The 22,258-nt window shown below is 37.6% G+C and overlaps 1 protein-coding gene across 2 annotated transcripts in view; it reads right to left on the bottom strand.

The window, feature by feature from the left end:
* The window catches only part of LOC146330908 (voltage-dependent calcium channel gamma-5 subunit), a 37,487-nt gene that overhangs the window by 4,075 nt on the left and 11,154 nt on the right, over nucleotides 1–22,258 (bottom strand). Inside the window, exons 2-5 of one of the 2 annotated variants that reach the window (XM_084714376.1) lie at nucleotides 12,724–12,965; nucleotides 10,571–10,612; nucleotides 6,083–6,169; nucleotides 1,265–1,405 (exon numbers count right to left, since the gene is read on the bottom strand). In XM_084714376.1, coding sequence (XP_084570502.1) covers nucleotides 1,265–1,405; nucleotides 6,083–6,169; nucleotides 10,571–10,612; nucleotides 12,724–12,919 — 466 coding nt within the window. In that variant the 5' untranslated portion in view covers nucleotides 12,920–12,965. The remainder of the gene's footprint in view (nucleotides 1–1,264; nucleotides 1,406–6,082; nucleotides 6,170–10,570; nucleotides 10,613–12,723; nucleotides 12,966–22,258) is intronic. The other variant, XM_084714375.1, reaches the window with a different exon arrangement.

Here is a 22,258-nt window from a genome sequence, read left to right as displayed (position 1 = left end):
AGACTGGTATCACTCTTGATGCCATAAATAATAAGTGTTTGTAAGTGTTTTTTTGTATTAAAGTGGCAGTCCCTACTGCACTACTACTACTGACTTGAGTCCATGGTCCATTGATAAAAGTGTTGCAATATGTAAATAATAGCAGAATTATAAACTAATGGTCTGTGGTGGCATTCCCGGAAGAAAAAGAAACATGCTAACATGTTATTGCTAAAGTAATTACTACAAACAGATATCTGCCTATGGGATCTCCACTAACACAAACCAAACATTTTCTGCTGCTGCAGCTTTACATTAAAAGCATTTAACTATCGAAGCACATACTGACTTTTATTATGTAGAGCCAGACCAATATATCACTTAGCTGATATTAATAATAATATGGATCTCATTATTATGAAGTAGTCACAGGAAATCAATTTTAAATAGGTTGCGATTGCAATGTAATTGTTTGTTAGTGAGATTAGAACTAGCTAATATCATTCATCGACAATGTATCTACAAAACAAGACAACGGTCATTTTCAGCATTTTTTGACAGCAGATGAGTTTGAAATATTGCAAGGAGAAACGGAACAATCAGTGAGCTGTTAGATGAAGAGGTGTAGGCAACAGACTGCACACCTCCAATTCCTCAGCAAGGTAACCAACGTCTTTGTCTGCAGACTCATAGCAAGGGCACAGCATAAAATCACGGTTGCTCATAGAATGATGGAAAGAGACCAGTTTTCCCCTGAAATCTTTATTAAAACAATAGTTTACTTTTCCTTCCCCAGAATGAGGTGATCTAGCCAAGATTCATAAACTATACGACTAGTAGCACTGGTGGTATTTGAGCTCCCTCTAGTGGTAAACTGAGGTGTCTCCTAAATTTTTAAAGATAAAATAAATCAATTTAAAAACATATCAAATTACTACAAAGTATAAAATGAAAATGCTTAAAAGATAAGGTCATTGAAATGTAATTTAAAAAAAATGTTGTCCTTTCCTGTAATATTGGCCTGCTACATAGTCACTTTCATGCATATGTCATCCGTGATTAGTTATTAGCTAATCTGTGATGGCAACAGTCAACAATAAATAATCTTCTTATTTGAAATAAATCTGCCTTGTGCTTGAACTGTCTGTAGCTGAATAGAGTAAGCCTACAATGCTGTATATATCAGTCATAAATGTCAGTCAGACATTTTCTGAGGTGGTACATGATGAACAAACTTTGAGAAACACTGATATGTAGTATTAAACTGAATGTGCAAATCAAGTACCTGACAGGATGAAGAAGATTCCAGAGACGAAGGCCAGGATGGTACGATGGGGTCGGATGTGGCCGATGTTACTGAGTACAAAACCAATGAACATGAAGAAGAGGCTGACCAGAGGGAAGGGTGTGGCAGAACGGATCATCTCTGGAAGAAGATGAGAAAAACTCATCAGTTTGTTTGGGACTAAATTAGAAACCTGGACTTTCACTGAATTTGATCTGTGAGGTGCTGATTATACAGTGGTTTTTACCACATGCTTTGTTCTAATGCAAACCTTATGTTTTTTTTCTTTGTTTTGTACATTTTCCACGGTGACTTTCTGAAACTTCTAATGGAAGTTTTTCCTCTTAGACTAGCAGCATGTGGTTTTCCACTGAGGCTCGCCTGTCATGGGTTTTATGGGTTTAGGACATGGTCTCTTATTTATATTAAGATGGAGCTGGACCTCCCCACTGTGAGCAAATGGTACAGTATCTCCCAGAAGTAAAGTAATTCTGTGATACTTCTTTCCAGAGCCCCATTGTGTTCTCCATTACACAAAATGTTACCCTTCCAGCTAAGTGGACCAGATGTCTGAGGCCATAACCTTAATGGAACTGGTTATTTAATTAGTTGGGAAAAGTTAGGACTGCGTGGGAACCTTGCCTATTAGATACTCAACTACACAATATAAGTTCTGGTTAAAATAAAAAAAACAAAGTGAAAGTAAATCTTTCTGTATTTGTGTTGTGTCTGGAAATAAAGGAGAAAATATTAGGAAAAGCTTCACTTGTGACTATAAAAAAAGATTCAGTGGCAGCAAAAACATGTTAATGTGTCAGCGTGACAGAGGAACTCTGCTATCATACAGTATATCAATACATCAAAGCCATGTGGCCTAATGTGACTGGACAAGTCCTGTATTAACTTTTTGTGCTGTGTGCATTTACTATTTTTCCATCCCCCCCATCTGAAATAGAGTTACAACTAATGCGTACTATATGTTAACTTATTTTTGCCCATGTGCTTGTAAGCATACTTTTATCTTTGGCACAAACACTTTTCAGCGGCATTATTATTTTCAGGATTCTAACATTCATCTCCATTTTAGAAAGAAATCAATTAACTCTTATTATCCCTGTCTATGTAAATCCTTCCTGCCCGTTCAGAGAATGATTTCTTTCTCATGCTTCTTTCACATTCATTTTTCTGTCACATCTTTATATCAGTTGTTCTATCTTCCACTTCTTTCTTGTTTGTCTCTTTCTTCTCTAGTATGGTACTTAAGAGAATAATGATTGTGCTGTTAAAACAAAACACAGCTAAGAATCAAACCAGCTTCACAGCTAAGTTAAGAAAGACAGCCAAATCCTGCTAAAGCGAGTGAATGACAGCCACAGCTAACCTTGGCTAACACTCCATAACTGAAATTGATAAATATAGGAGGAAGAGGAGGACAGAGGAATCATAGAGAGCTGAACATTATGATGTCACAGTGAAAATGACCATTGACCTTTGTGAGTATGAAATATCATCACCTCATTATTTTATCATATCAGACGTGTGCCATTTTTGTCATAATATGCGTATGAATTGTTATGGCCAAAAATGTGTTTGTGAGATAACAGTGACTTTGACCTTTGACCTCTAAATTCTAATCTTTTCATCCTTGAGTCCAAGAAGACATTTGTGCCCAGTTTGAAGAAATTCCCACAAGGTGTTTTTGAGATATTGGGTTCACAGGAATGGGATGGTCATGAGGTCATGAGTGTTCTTGACTTTTGATCATTATAATCTAATCACTTAACTCTTGCATCCAAGTAGACATTTGTGCCAAATTTGAATACATTTCTTTCAGGTGTTGCTGAGATATTGCATTCATGAGAATGGGACAGTTGAGATCATGTTGACTTTTGATCTTTGACAACCAGTTCATTCTTGAGTCCAAGTGGACATTTGTTCCATGTTGGAAGAAATTCCTTCAAGGTGTTTTTGAGATGTTGCATTCACAACAAAGGGTTGGACGGAGAGACAATTTGCAAACATAATGCCTCCAGTCACGGCTAAACTACAGGGCTAGCTAAATAGTAAAGTAGCCTGACCTTAGCTTAGCAGAATGGCAGTAACTGACATGTTAGTTTTTGACTTGTAGAATTTACAATTTGGTGTTGTCAATATACTTCAACATCAATTATTTAAGGGTATTAAGGTGTAAATTAATTTCCTATATTAATTATAATGTGATTATTGTTATGTTGTTTTTGTAAAATAAGTGCAAAAAAACAAGAGGGAATAACACCTGAGCTATATTACAGCTTTAAGACTTAACAATTTTCTCAACTTCAGCTTTTCTGGAGTTACTGCTCTATAGATCAACATAAAGGTAAAGGTAAAGGCCAACTTTATTGTGACATTATACATTATCATCAATTATGAAGACAGATTCAGTGTCTGCATTTAACCCATCCTAGAATTAGGAGCAGTGGGCTAGGTGATCAACCAACGATGATTAACTAGTTTACCTTTGCTGTACTATGACCATCTCTGAACTGCAGCTTGAAGACACGAGGGAGATGGGATCTGAGTGGCTGTCTTGACAGCATCACTTTCTGCAGTCCTGACTGCTTGTCTGAAGAGTACCAGTACTTTTGTGTATCCATGCGTGTTTCTCCTGCAGGGGGTCTCTATAAAATGAAAATTCCACCCTTCAATTTTTCATACACATCTGGCTCTAATCCTGAGGCCTTGGGGTTTGGGTCAGGAATAGCACACACCACATAGCTGCCTCATAGTGCAGAGGTGTGGATTCAAGTAACATGACTTGAACCCAGGTCAGGCTTGTCATGTATGTGACGACTTGGCATAAGATGCTTAATACGCATTGCAGTCCCTGTCAAGAGTAACACTACAGAAGCATTGGCCTGGAAAGGGCTGCAGACAGACATGTGTTCCCTCTGTGACACATGGTGCTACCACTTCTTCTTTCACCTGCCAAGGAGGCGGTTCACTGAGAGGGCATGATACGCTGGGAGTCCAGATCATCCCTCCAGTTCCACCCAGTGGAAGAAGTGAGAGTGTCCAAGAGAGTTGTCATGATACCAGAATTATAAACTTTGACACAATATTAGTGAAGACTTAAAAAACAGCACGCAAATCCAAATCCTATCCTCCTCCACCTCCTCAACCCTCTTGAGATTTGTGTGTCTTGTCAGGGTTAGAGTTAGGGTCACTGTAATCAAACTTAAAAACTGGACTAGGTAATGCTAAATGCTCTGATCCCATTCCAGCTATTAATTGTCAGTTGAAGGTCATCTGCAGGCATGTGTTTCCCAAAAATGTGTACTGTATTATTTTGCCATTTATCATTTTTTATAAGCCACCAGAATGCGGGAAACAAGATCTTTGTGTCACAGTGTTGGATTTTGTTGGTTTATTTCCTGTTTTATTTTGGTAGTTTCTGGTCCTCCCTCGTGTGTCCTGTTTTTACTTCCTGTCTTTGTCTGTTTTCCCGCCCTTTGTGTTCGGTAATTATTTTCACCTGTCTTTGACTGCCCTCACCTGTGTCTTTTTTTCCTCCCCCTCCCTAGTGTATTTAATCCTGTGTCTTGTCCTCTTTATTTTGTTGGTTCATTCACTCGTCTTGCCTTGTGTTTTGTCGGTGTTCTCTGGTGTTTGGTTTGCTTGTATTTTTGATTCCCCCCGTATGGATTTTTTGGATTTCTTCTTCCCCAGCCTAGATTTTGAACTCTCACTTGTCACTCATGTAAGTTTTGTTTTTGGTCTTTGGTTTATTAAATATCCTTTTTGAACTGCTCTCCTCTGCGTTTTCTGCACTCTGTACTAAACTCTGCGTTTTTTGGTCCTCCTGGTTGAACTCGTTACACTTTGAGACTCAGTTTTTATGGGGGAAGACCTCCAGATACCCCACTTTGGTTTCAAAGTCCTCCCAATTTTTGAGGTCTCAAGGTTGACAAATACGTTCGATACCATGAAAAGAAGAAAATACATTTTTTTAAATTAAAAACCTGCTGAATGTTAGACAAGACAATAAAGACTGAACTGATCTGATGTCTTGAATGAGCATTTTAAATGCTTTCTTCATATAGCTTTGGTACATTTGATACTATAATTAACAGATGTTTCATCATTTTAAATGAGTGGTAATGAAAAAGTATTAAAATATTAATACTTTTGAGAATCTTAGTGCATGTGCAACAACAACGATAACACCACTCATCTAGCTTCCTATCTGTGAACATGGCCAACTTTGTTTGACTACATGGAAGATGGGAACACACGTTCACAATAAAGTACAACTTACACAGATCCCTGAGCATTTACAAATCACACCTTTTAATTTGTTAAAACTGGATTTCCTCTCTTGTTATCTTCTGCAGGTTCTAAGATTGCACGTTTTGTTCTCTGCTGTAATGTTGTATACCCATATTGGCACCATTGTATCCTGTTAATCACCCATTAGAGTTCAGAGAAGGAAAAGGAAAAAAGTGCTGCACCAAATAATGTCTGTCTGACAGAAGACCAAAGTAAATAGCTACTTTTGAGCACCTACATGCTACACACATAAATAAAGTATAGTAAAATAAACTATTTAAAAAGGAACACACCAACTGTAAAAATGTTATTTTAAAAATTATTTTATCTCAAGTGGATGGCAGAGTTCAGACTGCAGCTATATAACTGTGTAGTTGACTCCACTTAGAACAATTTTTAAAAAGATAATTCTATAGTTCTAGATCTTGGTGTGGACAGCCCTGAATAGTTTGACAAAATTGAAGCGTTATTATCAGCTAATGTAATATTTGAGTGTGAACAGTTACTTACTCAGGACACTGACAGTGGACTCAGAGGTCATCTGGACAGTGGTGGGCATCACATACTCTATGGTAAAACATCGGCCTTTTTCATCCCCTGGAACAAAGGACAGGGAGACACAATACTCAGTTCTGCTGTCAGTATTTGTACAAGGATCAAGGAACACCCTGCATTAGATTTTAGCACCTTCCCTTCCCCTATCTTTATCACTTTGACACATACAGTATAAAGTCTGGCACCAAAACACACTGGCACACAAATACACACTTCTGCAACTGATGTCTTTATCAGCACTTCATTAACCCCACACACTATGATGTGTTGGATTAGGTGATATTTTGTGGTGCTGCATATGTAATTAGCTTTCATAGTATATGTTACGTGTTGATAACGCAGGCTGGAACAGTACATACTGAGGTTTAGTTCAGGTTAGGTCTGAAACATATCTGTATAAGAATAGACATAAAACATTTAATGCAACCATTAGGCATTATGATTATAGTGGAGACGGTTTATTTTTGAGGATTTAAAGAAAGTCTGTGTTTCTTATGAAATTAAAGGAGCAGTTTGTAGGATTTACTAGCATCTAGTGGTGAGGTTTCCGATTGCAAACACCTTGTCTACTCTCCCCTTCCAAGCATGTTGGAGAATCTACATTGGCTGCTAAACAAAATGCAAAAGGCTGTGTCTAGGGTCTTGTCTGGAAGGAAACTCTTGTGACATTTGTACATGCTGTTTCTTCATTGTGCATGCCTTTCCTCAGGTTGTAGACAAGTCTCTTTTACATGTCCACCATAAAAAATAGTTGACTTTTATGACTTATTTATCAATGAATTATGTAAATTATATTAATTAAATTAATGGTTATATAAATGAACGGTGTACCTTATAAAATAGCCAGGTAGCCTACAACAGCATGATTTGTAAATGTTCTTTTTTGTTTTGTAGCTATACAGCCGACTATTGCTTATATTTGTCTTTATGTAGTCTAAGAAGATGTAAAGTGTTCAGAATACAAATGTAAAGTACTTTAAAGTGACAGTTCGTCCCCAAATCAAAAATTTAGCTGCAGAGCTTCTCAAATATAATGGGACTAACTGTCACTTGGCTCATGTTTCTCAAAGTACGAAAAGCTGTATTTGAGCACCACAGGACTACTGCCATCTAGTTCCATTATATTGCAGAAACAGCAGAAATCTCTTCAGCAGATATCTCTGCTACTCACACCAAAACAGTATAAATAAATAGCAAACAGCAAAGTAATTCAGACATTACAATAAAATTATTTTTTGGTCTTAACCTTGTATGACTGCTGATGCGCTTCAAACTTGGTGAGACAAGAATATTCAGAAGTGGCTCCGGAAGCATCTCTGTCATTGCAGAGTCACTACTGTGCTGAATCAAGTGCACATGTCCAAGAGTTTCCCAAATCTAGGGTTCTCTTCTGGACACAACCCTTATCTACAGTCAGTGTTTGGTTTTATCTGTTCTGGGCTATGGCGATGCAACATGGCAGACTCTATGGAAAAGGACATGTGCTTTTAGGGACTTTTAGGGAAACATACATGTCACTTTTAATATATCAAGCAGTTGTTTGCTGGTTTCCATCACATGTTATATAAGGATATATCTTATCATGCTTGTTTTCAATATGGAGTTCCTGGTATAAGCACTGCTTACAGGAAGCATTCATGGTTTTAAGTGTTTTATAGTGGAGTCTGGTCAGCTTGCCTGAAAAGACAGTGTCTGCAAACATCATAAAGCAAATGCAGTTTCAATAAATAAAACATTGACCCGGGCCTGTTTTTATCATGAACTGCTGATTTGTATTTAATAAGAGTCTCTATTGTTTGTTTGGCCTATCATTTGGTGACTATAAATCAATCATGAGATGAGATGAGTCACAGTCCTGGTGGTTTACCATGTTGGATAAACAGCTTCCTGTCAGAAACCCTGTTATTTAAATCAAGAGATGTTCAAGAGTCGAAATAAACAAGAGAACAAGAAGCATCAAGGATTGTGTAATAAAGATGTAAAGGGTATGCAGGCAGTCACAATCCTGTCATTTACCTCTCCCACACACTTGCTTTTTATTTCACTTTTGCTTTTGGCATAGTGTCAGAATTTAATGCCACTAAATGGAGAACATTCTCACAAGGAAGGGAAAGTCTGTGGTCCTTATTATTTTTTTTATATCTAAACAATGACAACCGTAATTCTCAATCCATCCAAATGTAACTGCAACAGAGGGAGATAATGACTATAACAGAAGATGTTGATTATGCTTTCACACAGCAGACTTAAAGCCTCAGATTCAGTCAGTCTTGAAGGACTGAAGTAATGCTGCTATTCCACACTTGCAATGAAAAACATTTATCCTGGAATAGATGAAAATAAATAAAACATTATGCAAATGTGATCTTAACAATGTCGCTTCACAGTTACTGTAGACCAAGACAGCAAAGCTAGAAGTGTAATTGTGTGAAGAGAAAATTATGCTTTTAAAAATCACAAACAAGAAACAGTCATTCCATGCCTACTGTTGCAATTACTCTTGCAGTCTACAATACGTAAGCGGTCCAGTGCCCTATATCGAACATGATTTACAGCACTCACAATGTAAATGCTGGCTGTATGGGTAGAGGTCCCCTATATGAACTTGCGCTGGAACCAAACAGCTAACACCCAATGAACTCGAACCAACATCAATACCAGCCAAAACACCACACAACCTCGTTCACATTCTCTAGCATAACAACACAGCGCAACAGTGTACAGTAATTGTTTCTGGGTCAAACCAGAACAGTTAAGTGGGCAATAAGGCCACTCAATTGACCCTAAAACAAACACTGGACCATTAGTCCAATTATACTGTAGCAATGTCCCGCTACATGGCAGGAAAAAAAACATCTGTTACCTAATCACAGCTGGATTGCCTACATATTTGCTGTGACTGAATGATTAACCCTGAAACAGGACAGGGCAGGTCATGGGGGTTAATGGAACAGTTCAACAGTATATGGAATAATATTGCAGGATAAATTAGAAAAAAAAATGCCACTTTTTTGGTCCAACTTTCCAAATGATCCAAACAGATAAATGACAGCACACATAGATTTTAGTACACTAACAAGATGTAACAACATCAAATTAGACAAAAACTAGAAATAATGATCTTTATTAGAGAGTTTTAGACCCTTTATTAGACCCTTATTAGACTTTAGAGGGTAATCAGGGACACAGATTCTAATGTGTTCCTAATAACCCTTTAATAAAGTCTAGAAGATTGCACTCAGTAGAATGCAGCTCACAGACAGGCAACAGATTATGAAGCACCTACTGCAATGCCACCACAACTGCCAGATGCCAGATTTGTAAAGTTCCACCAATATTAACATGACCTCCACATATGTTGTCCCGAGCTGAAACACGATTTCAAATTGAAGCAGTTGTTGATCACTAGCACTCGCTAGTGGCTGATCAAGAACAGTGAGAAATCAGCTGTCAATGGTCATATATAATAGAGTCGTCCAAAAATAGAATTACCGCCACACAGTTTTAGGTCTCCACCAACCAGTCAATCTACAGTTTACATCCATGTCTGTCCAGACTTAACGTAGTAAAAAACTTTAAAGAAATTTAATAGCTCCTAGCACTACATTGACCTGTACCTTTTAGTGAAATAAATAAAAATGTGTGATTCCAGTAAATAATGTTTTCACTTAGAGACTTCTTTTACTATTTTAGTACAGAGGACTGCTAGAGAGCTGAACATTATGATGTCACTGTGAAGTTGACCTTTGACCTTGGATGTAAAATGTCAATTAGTAAATTAATTCTTGAGTTATGGCCAAAAATGTGTTTAGTGAGGTCACAGTGATCTTGACCTTTGACCTCTGGCACCCAAATTGAATCTGTTCATCCTTGAGTCCAAGTGAACAATTGAGCTAAGTTTGAAGAAATTTCCTCAAGATGTTCTTGAGATATCATGGTCACATAAGTGGAATGACCTGAAAACATAATGCCAGTGGCCACGAAAACATAAAAGCATAAAAATCATTAAACAAAAAAAAAGTTTTTCAGGGTTTTTTAAGAATTCGTAATCACAGAAGTCCTTGAGCATTCAGACATGAATGAGCACAAAAAAAAATAGGGTAATTGGCCCAGTAGTAGTGGTAGTAGCAGTATTCAAGAATAACAGTGGACAAGCTGCAAGTCCAGTGATCACACACACACGGAAGCAATTACATGATCGCTTATGCCTGGTGGGGATAATAAAGGGTCTAATACTGTCTAATAAAGAACACATTATTTGCATTCCATTTTACTTCCACTTGATACAAAGTACAGCTTGTTAGATCTCATGATGTTAGTGTACTGTAAAATTAAGTGTGACCTCGTCTACAGTTCACATCCAACAAGATCAAGACGGCATATTGATACAATTAACTGTTGCCATTACCAGAGGGAGCGAAAGGTAAGAGCAAAAGATAATACCTGGTTTACTCTGAGGCAACACTTGTCTGGAGAGTTGTTTCTCTAAGAAAAGAATAAAATCTAACCGTTAGTGCTTCTTCCAATCAAGACCTCCAAGCATGCCTTTGTGATGGAGCTGGGGAGGAACAATAATTTGAAAGGCCAAAAGGTGTTTTAGCATGCACTGTGGAAATACAAAAGCTGTTTTTCATGTGTAGTGCTATGGTGGAAAAGAGATGCAGGCCAGATAGAAGGGGAAAGAAACAGCAATCAAGGAACTGAGGGTTTTCCGCATCAAACCAAGGTGCCTCTGGTGCCAAAGAATAAAAGTCAGCCACTGGGTAAGTCATGAGGAAAGACATCCAGCCAATCTGTCAACTGGAATAAAAATACTTTCAAGGATGCACCCTAGAATTCAAGGGTGGAAATCAGACATGAAAGGAAATGTACTGGTTGTATTGCTGCACAGAGGTTAAGGCAAAGTTAAAATATTCATGCTCAAATATCCAAACACTAAGCAAAGACTTTCTGCAGACTTGTGGTTAAAGAGGAGGAAAGAGAGCGGAAAGAAACACAGGTGACTGTGCATGTGTAATACTCATCATACAGAAAACTATAATGAGGCCCAGATTCACAAAAGCTTTGTGTAGAACAGAACTCAACTCAAACTCGAACAGTGCTGAAGGAGTAACATGGTCTCATTCCCAACTCATTCCATACACAACTTGGTCAGTGGCCCTATACCCTTCACACTACTAGCGTATTAGAAGTATAATTTAAGAATAAAAAAGTCATTACAAGTATACAAGTGTACAAGTACAAGTTTTTTTCTTTGTTTTTTTGCTTAATTTAAAGTGTATTCAAAGTGTGCTCTTCAAATGTGTGCTTCAAAATAGATGTCATGAAGATCAACTGCCATGTACAAAAAATAAACTAGTATGAGTGGTGCAACACTTAAAGTGTACAGCATACTTACAAAAAGTGTACTGTAAATAGTACATTTTTACACTTTTAAAAACTAAATTAAATTACAAATACTTACAGTAGTATTTAGTTTATTTTTGAAAAGTGTAGTCAATTTCACGTCATTTGTAATACATAATTAGTATTCTTTATTAAAGTGTACATAAATTTCACTTCATTTGAAGTGTATTAAAATATGCTTACATAAGTGGACTTCAGTACAAGTTTATTTAAAGCTGTACTTCAGTGTACTTTGAAAAAGTAGCACATACAAGGTAAACTTTAATTTCATTAATCAAGCATGTATATTAATACATATACAGCCATATATATATTTAGGTGTATCTTGAAGCATACAGTTGGTCCTCTTTAGCATATACTTAGTACAAAATGAGTTGCTCCAAAATAATACACTTCACTGACTTCAAGTGCACTCCTAAAATTTCATATACTTAGCATATTGACTTTTCACCAGGGTAGGTACCCTTCTAGTGTCAGTTTTGCATGTGCAAGGTTCTGTGTAATAAATACACAAGTCCATGTTGACTTTCAAAATAAAGGCCCAAAATTCATTTCATAAGGTTTAGGGAAAGATCATGGGTCAAAATATTAGTTACATAAGTTAACATATATATGTTATGTAACAAAGATAACTTTGGGTTTCACATAGGACACAAACCCTGGTCATCCATCCACCCCACCTCATCCATACGTGGACCTTCTCGATCTTTATGCTACTTCACCTGACCAATGGTATATCAATGCTAGAGGGAGGCTAGAAGCATGCCTATAGCATCATAAATTGAAGGACAGTATCACTGACCAAGCTGTTGTATTTGCATTTGCATGGGAGTCATGGTGAATCTGGACCTTCATTTTGTATTTTATCCTTCAGTGGGAGTTTGCAACTGCATGGTCAGACTGACTGTGGAGCTTGCTTCATGAATAATTATACAGTATCTTTGTACATTTGTAGTTATATCTATACATCTAAAATGTCACTGTTAAGTTTTGCAAATCAGCATTTACCACTGATAATAATCAAATTATTAGTCACTATCCAATTGCTCATAAAGCTCTGTCTCTGAGCTGAATACTGGTAGATCTGAAGTCCTGACTAGAATGAGATAGATACGTCAGATTAACCATGCCTTGAGTAGTGAGGGATAAAAATGTTTCATCTATATGTTTCAGACTTCATAATGACTCACCAGCCAAGAAGCAAACCCTCCAGAGGCCAGAGTGGAGAGACATGCGTATCTCGGTGCTCTGGTTCAGGGGAAGGATGACGCCCTCCTCCAGGTAGAGCCAGTAGTCGGTGCTCACGGCAATCCCCAACAGGCCCAGGGCGCAAACAGCGAACACGCTGCTCAGCAACGTCAGCGCCTTCCTGCCACATAGGCTCATACCACAGCCTCAACAGCAGGGGGGGCGCCGCCGGCAGAAAGGAGAGCTGGGAGAGGGAAAGAAAGAAAAGCAACTTCACTGAGTTTACCAAAGTTAAAAAGTTTTGAGAAAAACCCTCCTGAGACAAGATCAAACTGTCCCTGAGGGGAGAGGATGGCAGAACTGGAGGAAACAAATGAGAGAAAAAAAATCAGAATGAGAAAACTACAATGACATTTTCAAAACAGCAGTTGGATTTGTTCTTTTCGAGAAAACCATGTGTACATGCTTTCCCCTAAAAGAAACCTAAAAGGACAGAAATTTACCCTACTGAGTCACACTTGAAAAATCAGTGAAACCATCATCTGACAACAGATATAGTTGAGTAATATTTCAGTAATGTAACGATACTATGTAAAAAGTTAATCTATTCAAACCAAGAGAAGTTATTGTTGTTTAAAAATCAATATATAGTAATCAATACATTACAATGTAATTAATGGCTTTGGGGAGGTAGATGATGTATCTGTAGGTTTATTGTTTCATGATAAAGGAGATTTGAAGGGGTGTGCATAAGACTACCATGACACCATCATAACCATGACATGACAACTGCCATGAATATGACTATTGTCATTTAATGTCATTATGTCAATTATGTCATTTTTAATACAAATTTGTTTGAGATGTCTTTGTTATAACAAGTTGGCATTATCCAATACAACATAACCTGTCATATACATGCCATAGCAGGCTTTAAGGATGTCATTAAATGTTTTAAGGGCAGTTTGACAATAGGGAATACAGTACCGAGGTGGTTCTATTGCCAGGTTTGGCCCCTGGCACTGCAGGACTGAGTCAGCTAATCAGACCGCTAGCTGCACAGCTAGCTGAGCTAACCAGTTAAAGGCAGCTACAGTTAGCAGCATATTCTGTGTTGTCAAACTGACCTGAAATTCAAACATTGTATGTACTGCAGTTGAGGAAAATCTTCACAATATTGTTACAATGGTTTCATGACAGCCAGTTTTAAAACCAACCACATATGACAGTTTAATGTAATATTAACATATAAAGCTAAATTATTTCTTTAAGTTTGATAATTAGGCCTGCTATGGCATGTTTATTATAAGTCATGTTGTCTTGATTAATGTCAAGTTGTCATAAAAAAGACATCTCAAACAATGTCAAGGTTGCATTAAAAATAACACCAAATGACAGCAGTCATAAACATTCATAAAGACTCCTTCATGTTCATGACAGGCATCATATTATGGTTATGACAGTCATGTCAGTCTTTTGCACACCCCTTCTGTTGCTGGAGATTTTTCACAGCTGCAGTGACTGTACACCAAAGACTCTATATGAATGACAGCAGCTGACTCCAGTCAGAGATCAGTTGGGAATAATGGAAAGTAATAAATGAGAATATGATGATAGATTATAGCCTTAACAGAGGACTTTCTTCCTCTTAGCTGAGAAAGAAATCTGGGAAAGATTCATTCTCCTCCAAATCTCTCATTAGAATTTGAATAACCACATTGTGCAGGGCCAATGGCTTTGTGGGGCATGTTTGGAAAAACATTATGTAAAGTTTTTCATTTGACTGCCCTCGTGTTGCCTCCAGCCAAAAAACTGCAGCAAAACTCATACCACTGATAACACTCAAAATAGAATTATAAGACTGAGTTTATTTCGCTTTAGCATATACATATAACCTGTGATATCTCATATAAATCCACTTCCGCTCTGTTACATCTGGTAATGCCGGAGCAGCATTGCAGATGGTGTGCAGTATGTGTCAGCATATGAATGTGTGCGCTCATCACACAAAACGATGGATCTGTTCGTTTGGTAGCTGATGCCCACATTTGCCGGAAGCTGGAGCACTGGGGGTTGCTTGGCATGGGATACGTGTTGAAAGGAATTGATTTTACATAATGAGTTCTCAGTGGGTTGCCACATTGAGCAGCCACTGGGTGACTGGAAAGACTGAGTGAATATGTGAAAGGATTTTGAACTTTTCATAAGATTCATGGCATTATTCCTCTCCATGGATCAACTTCTTGTATCGTGACTGGATGTAGAGGCTCAGTAGAACAGAGAAGGCAGATCTCCACACATCTGCCAGCTCACAGTGAAGAACAAGCATCTCAACAGACAGAACAGTCAAAGAAGTAACGTACAAAACATAAGCTTTCAGGGTGGCATTGTTCCCCAATATTCCAAAAAATGCCCCACTAGTCTGAGAGCCCATTTGACCAAAAAAAAAAAAAAAAAAAAATCACTGCTCTAAAGGTTAATAGATCTTGTTCACAGCAGCCATATTGAAGGGAAGTCTTATTAATGATATCAATTAAGGTCCCCTTCCCTTTTGTGTAGTAGTGCCTTTCCAGTGAGCCAACATGCAAAACAGCAGCACCCTGACTGTGATTGACACGAACTGAATGGAGCCTTAATTAATATCAAAAGAAACACCTGTGTTTACCCAACAATATGGCTGCCCTTAAAAAGGTCTGTTGAGGTCTCACTTCATTTAGCGTAATATTGAGCCAACTGTTTGAACTTTAATTAGTATCATTGGTAACATCTGTGTTTACCCTACTAATTCATATCAAAATGGCTGCCGTGAAAAGGGTCCACTGCTTTGAAAATACAAATTCTCCCTGCTGTTATGCTGCAGTCCACTGTACTGGAAAAAATGACTTCCAACACGTTAAAGTGCAATGGAACGGTCATTCAAGCAAGATCCATCTAGCCCATGTTCACCGATATAAACACACCTGACGTCACAGCAATATGGCAGTGCACACAGTGAACACACAGCAGAATTACCTTTTTATCAATTTTTAATATATGTAGTGTTTTGGATTTTTTTTTTTTGGGGGGGGGGTTTGTCATGGAAAGTGATATAACAACTTTGTAGTTGTTATTTACATTTCCATTCAGTTGATTTGCGCTTGATGGAAGTCTCTGCAAACCTGTAGTACTCACCTTCTCATGTCTCTTTTAACGTGTGCTAATCAGTGGCTGTAGTGATGCTTGTGATGTTCATGGATTTTTCATACATAACAGAAACACACCACAAACATCACTTTGTTGCCGGCATCCATGTTTCCCTGAGCAGATGCACCGGGGCACATTTAAATTGGAAGTCAGGAATGCCAACTTGAAACTACCAACTTTTGACTTTGACTACCGGTGCTGTCCTGACTCAGCACTTTTACTGTTGCAAACAATTTCCCAATGTCAGAATAAAACAGAATAGTTTTACCTCAGCTGGTGTGTGCCCCTGTGACCATAGTTGCTGGATATAGGCTAACTCTAACCCTAACCCTATCTAAAAACTGCAGGGAGACTGTGTATTTTCAGAGCAATTGACCTTTGTTGGACAACTGGTCTTTCAGTTGGAACAATGGACAGTCCACATTTGCAGCAGAGTAACAGAAGACGTCCGCAACTAAACACAAGAAAATAAATTTCCTATGTCTGATAAAGCTGCATTTAGTTTCGTTTCTGGACATTTCTTACATCTAGCCAATGTCATGTTAGCAGTCAAATATCTAGTCTATAAAAACAATGTGATATTCCTGAAAGCAAGATAAATTAATCAGCTAATTTCATCCATATGGTGTCTTCAATGTATAAATCCTGTGCAAAATAACCATACACCCCAGACCTCATTACTCTTCTGGATGTTAAACCAGTTGCTCCGCTTCTGAGATACAAAGGGTCATAAATCCTATGACTGTTGTAAGTCAAACACACACTAAAATCTGTATGCTCTACACATACACATACTCTGTTCACTCATTTGTTATTATCCTGTATCCATTTCTCTTCTCCCTGTGTAACAGTCCTGCTTTGTCTCATGTTTCAGACGCTGAATTTAAAACCTCTTTTAAAATAGGAAATAATACTATCTTGCCTCTAGAGATAGTACCAATCTGATCCAATATTGGTACTGGGGCCTCTTATTAATGTAAGGTATTCATCGGATGTCAAACTCACCTCTTCAACCCGCGTTATAATCTAAATTCCATAGCACTACATGTTGTTGCATGTAGGATTTGTAAATATTCTGTGATGTGTTGAAAGTGTTATTCAGCTGTTCATTTGAGCTATTGAGCAAACACCTACAAAAAGTAACATTTTCATTTTGGAACATAAAAATTTCTGCAAATAATGGGGCATCTATGAGCTTCTCATGTGAATGTCACAAGCCATAACTGTACAGCTACAGTTACATTACACAATCTACATAAGCTTTCCAGACTGAAATTCTGTTTCAGCCTCATGTAATCTCAGTACTACTACTACTACTACTACTACTACTACTACTAATAATAATAATAATAATAATAATAATAATAATAATAATAATAATAATAATGGTCGTAATCAAGCAAAAAAGGAGTGCTGGTATCAGTATAGTATTGGTTTTGGCAGATATCTAAATTCAGATATCTGAATTGTATAGTTTATCTTGGTTGTGCATGTATGTATGGGTGGAAATAGGGACCATCATGCTTGCTTTAAGCTATTATTACTCATCTTATTTAGAGAACCTAAGAACCCTAAGAGACCAAGGTATATTTAAACTCTTACTTTTTCTAATGTAAAATGACATTTCTAAGATATGTGAGTATGACAATAGCCTTGCATGATTTATGACTGTAAAAAAAGAAAACATTTTTAAACAAATGTAACTACTAAAATTTCATTTTCATTTTCACTTTCATTTTTTCTTTCTTTTTTTGTTTATGAGACTGGACTTTAAACTATAAACCACAGGTCAGCATGTCATGCCAGAAAGAGTGCTAGTAATTGGAAGCAGTTGTGATCCATGTATAAGTAATCAGAATTCACTAAAGCACAAAGAACCTGCATTAATGAGGAAGGATCATTAAACCTCAGCTATTCTTGGCTGTAGTGCAATCAGTGGCCATTCATTTACAATGGCCATGACAGGGTTCCATTTTCAGTCATTTAGCATCAAGCTACAACTTCTTGCCTACAAAATGCATACTTTTCACTCACTCATAGACCTTTTTGTGTTGCTGCACTTGACCAGGGGGCTACTTTCAGTTGCATTGCACTAAAAGCACATGTTGAATGTGCTGAATGTAGCTAAATATGGACTTGAAAGAGACAGAAGAGGAGCTATTTTGGCTGGTGGTACCCTTCAAGCACTTACAAAAATAGACCAGGACACTGTAATGATAGTGACGATGCTAAAAACAGCCACACTGATCATTAAAAAGGCACTGCACAGACCTACAAGGTTTTCCCTTGACATAATTAAAACCAGGTTTTCCCTGTATATCTAAATATAACACAGGCCACCATAGTGTTAAGCCAGAGATGTCTGTCTATTTAGAGCACAAAGCATCACAACAAGGAGCTGCTGAATGACATTGTAGCTGTTTCACAATAAAAGCTTTCCAGATGATTATGACTTTTACTTCTGAATACAGGCAGTGCTGAGTTACGGTCACCTGGGTTATGTTAGCTTTCCTTAATTAGGTGCTAACTAAGACTGGGGGACTGGGCACTTTTTTGTTGTTGTTTTTTTTTCAGTCACGCAAGCAAAAAAAAAAAAATGCTTGAGGCACTTATCCCAGTTTGGGTGAGACTCAAAACTCCCAGCAGACATAATCAAGTTTAGCAGCATGTTTTCCTGTGCCAGCAACAGTTCTCTGACAAACTCCTCATCGCCTGCATTAGGCTGTGTTAAGGGTAACATTAACACAAAGAGACTAGTGCATGGGCCTGCTAAATATGTGTAAGCACTATTGCTGGCAAAGAACACTTTGTGGCATGAACAGCAGCACTGAGCTAATTTGTCCACTCAAGGTCACATTAGCATGGGCATTTCCAAACTTTTTGAATGGGGTGGCCCAAGTTGGGCACTTACTTATACAGGGGTGCCATGAAGTGTGTGGGTGCACATATGCATGCATATGCACTCACACATATGATGTCTCATAACTACTTTAATTACTATTAATGAATACTTTTAGGAATAAACAATGCCTGACTTTCAATTGACACCAACTAAAAGAGAGAGAATAACAGAGACAAAACAAGAAAGCCAAATAAAAAAAAAATAAAATTTTAACCAGCACAAAATTATTAAGATGATTGATATAATTACCAACATGAACCATTTGTTCTGTAAAAATACATGACACATTACACACACTATAAATAATACATATAAACATTTTTAGTAGTAGCAGCAATAACCAGTATCATGAAAACTAAACAAACATTTAAGATTTAAGTAAAACCAAACATCCATGTCCATGAACATTAAGTGACAGAGCAGAACTTTTCACCACTCAGTAGTACAAATACTTTGTTATTGTTCTTAAGTTATCAGGTATCTGTACTTTACTTGAGTATTTTTTTGCAAACAACTTTTTACATTTTCCTTACATTTGAAAAGAAATATCTGTACTTTCTACTATTGATGGATTGGGAAACTACTGATTTGACTTGATTTTGTTTCATTATGCACCACCCTCCCAACACCCAGACTGAGGATATACAACATGTTCAACTCCATCCAATCTCTGTTGTCCTGTCTGAAATTTGGCTTACAGCAGTAAAAGCAGACAGTGATCAGTGACTTTTTCTGTATCAGCACCAGTACAAAAAAATTATACTACTTTGTGTGACTAGGACTTTTTTTCTTTTTGGTGTGGTATTGCAAATGAGGGATTGAGTATCATTTTTTAATACTAGTATTGTTTAGAAGTTTACAATTCTGGGATTATAACAACTTTAAATCCAGAATGATTTCAACCCAAATGGATGGGACAATAACAAATGACAATTCATAAAATACACAACAAAACAAAACAGACAAGGAGACTCAACTGCGGAGAAAAGGTGTCTCGTGAATCTAAGTTGTCTGTGCGTGAGCAAAGTTTCATTGTGATGATTTACTGGCATTGACCACTGAGCCCTCTGCCATCAAGACATTTTAACTTAAATGCTTTCTGTATTTGAGGTTGCCATAAGGCAGAAGTTGTTGGTGAAGTTCCATTGTTGACACAAGAGAACAAAATAAAAGGAAGCTGTTGCTGCTGGTCAATGCACTACAGCTCCATTTATTTCCACAAAGCCAGAAAACAGGAATGTGTATACAGAAGCTCTAGGATGAGAGACACACACTCAGACACACACAGTCATCATATTCGATCCTCCATGAATACTAATAATTCTACTCATTGTTCTGGTCTCTAAAGGATTATGAATGGTGACTGATCTCAGCTGAGGGAAAAAAAAGGTTTTATTTTTATTGAGAAATGTTTCTCATTATATGTTCAAAGCCACTGCGACCAACAAAAAAGCCTTGTGGTCCCTCTATGTCTGCAAAGGGACACACAAAACACTCTCCCTCCTGCATAAACATCAGCATTTCCTTTAAAAACCCGTTTGAACCTGTTCCTCGAGTCCTGCCTAAACATAGTATTAAATTATGCAGAAACTTAATTATGCTCAAATGCATTTCTCTTGTGCAAAAACATAAACTACTCATTAGTTAAAATGAATTGGGAATTGTCTCTTCAGAGGCTGGTTGGTTGAATTCAAAAGGATTTAAACAAAAGTGACAAACAACGTTTCCGTTCTCAGCCATTAATGTGATACTAAACAGCGCCACTAGGGGTCCAGAGGCCATGCTGACATCGAGTAAGGCAGATGCACACTACTGCTAGAGTAAAGGGCACGTCATCACCAAAAGTAGGGCAGTCCTCTTCTGTCTACTTTGTTAACATGCACCTAACCTCCTGTCAACCTTAATTTAAACAGCTCACCGCCTAAAATACCACATTTTCCGAGAACAATTGGAAATCCAGTGGAAAGACAAAGAGTAACACAGATGTCTCCATCCTTTTCAACTGCTGTAGAATGCAATGTTGGAACCTCCACCACATCTGTGACCCGTCAGAAGACAGCAGGGCAAGAAAACAGCTGACCTGTAATGTAACTAAAATTTACATGCTATTTTTTAGGCAAAAAATATCATGAAATAGAACTATTAACTTAAGAAGACAACTTGCAGCAAGTTATGAAAATATGATCAGCACACTGTTTTAAACACATTTTATGATATAAGACGTAACAGTAGTATTTTATGACATACAGCAATGCTACGTAATAACTGTGCTAGTTTGAATTGTGCCATGAATCACACATATGTGTACAAGTCAAGAAAGTCACTGTTTGTCATAATACTGTTAAAGAATAAGACTGTCAAGATATGTTATTAGAAAGACTACACATCCATACGTCATGACTTTCTCCCTCCAAAGGCTAACATCAACAACATTCAGGCCACTGAAGCTACAATACCTGTGTGTTTCTGTACAGTGATGTAGTCACACAAGCAATGGGTCTTGCTCAGTCTTTTGCACCCCAGCTGTTAAAAAGACCAGAAGTCACTGAACACATCTGGTAAAATAACATTACAGGGGACAGTGATGTTGGAGTTGATGACGTATATAAAGACGAGAGGTGTAGTTCACTGAGTGGTTTCACACAGAACTAAACTATGACACACCTACCACAAACTGAGATTTAATTATCTTGTAAAATTATCTTTCTAAATGGACAAACATTATATCTGTGATTCTTGGCACAATGGGTACAAAAAATTATTCATCTCTTGCCATAGACTACTGTTCATATTTTTTCTTAAGTAAGGTTCCATGGGGGTAGTGTGTCACCTCAGAGTTGAGTGAAGCAGGAGTTTCATCATATCTTTGGCTTGTGAGAAGAAAATTGCACTAAACTTACATCTACATGTCTTGTTTATTATTTTCTTATTTAAACTCACTAGTTAGGTGAATCCAAGGTGCTCAGTTAGTTTGGTGGAAGTGGTTTATCTTTTCTGCAGGCTGCTATTTGTGTTTCTTTCAATTGTGCTGCTATTGTTTTCTTAGCTTAGCTTCACCAGTACAGCTAACAGCTAACTTTGTTCCTAGCTTAACACCTTCACACAACTATGTAACAGACATGTGATGTATACACAGAGACCCTTTTAAACCCGACATGGGGCTGTATGTTGGACACTGGCATCTGCCCGCTCCCTTCACTTATGAATTTTCTTGTGAGACAATTGGAGGTTGCCTTCAGAGTGAAGCAGTAGTGACTACAGTACTGAGCTGGTGACCAAGCTAGATTTTCTTTTATGGGAAAGCTGACCTCATACCCTCCCCCTAAAAAAACAGCGATGTCATCGTCCATCAGCAATGTTTCTCTTTGCATATCATCATATGTCAATTTGGTAGCCATCACCTAACCTTACAAGGACCTTTCATATTGACTTTGAAGGCCCTGCAAAAAAAA

This window comes from Lutjanus erythropterus, chromosome 3 (assembly GCF_056507025.1).
Source record: "Lutjanus erythropterus isolate fLutEry1 chromosome 3, fLutEry1.hap2, whole genome shotgun sequence".
Lineage (NCBI taxonomy): Eukaryota > Metazoa > Chordata > Actinopteri > Lutjaniformes > Lutjanidae > Lutjanus > Lutjanus erythropterus.
Note: the sequence above shows the minus strand (reverse complement) of the source record. Positions and strands in the feature narration are given on the sequence as shown.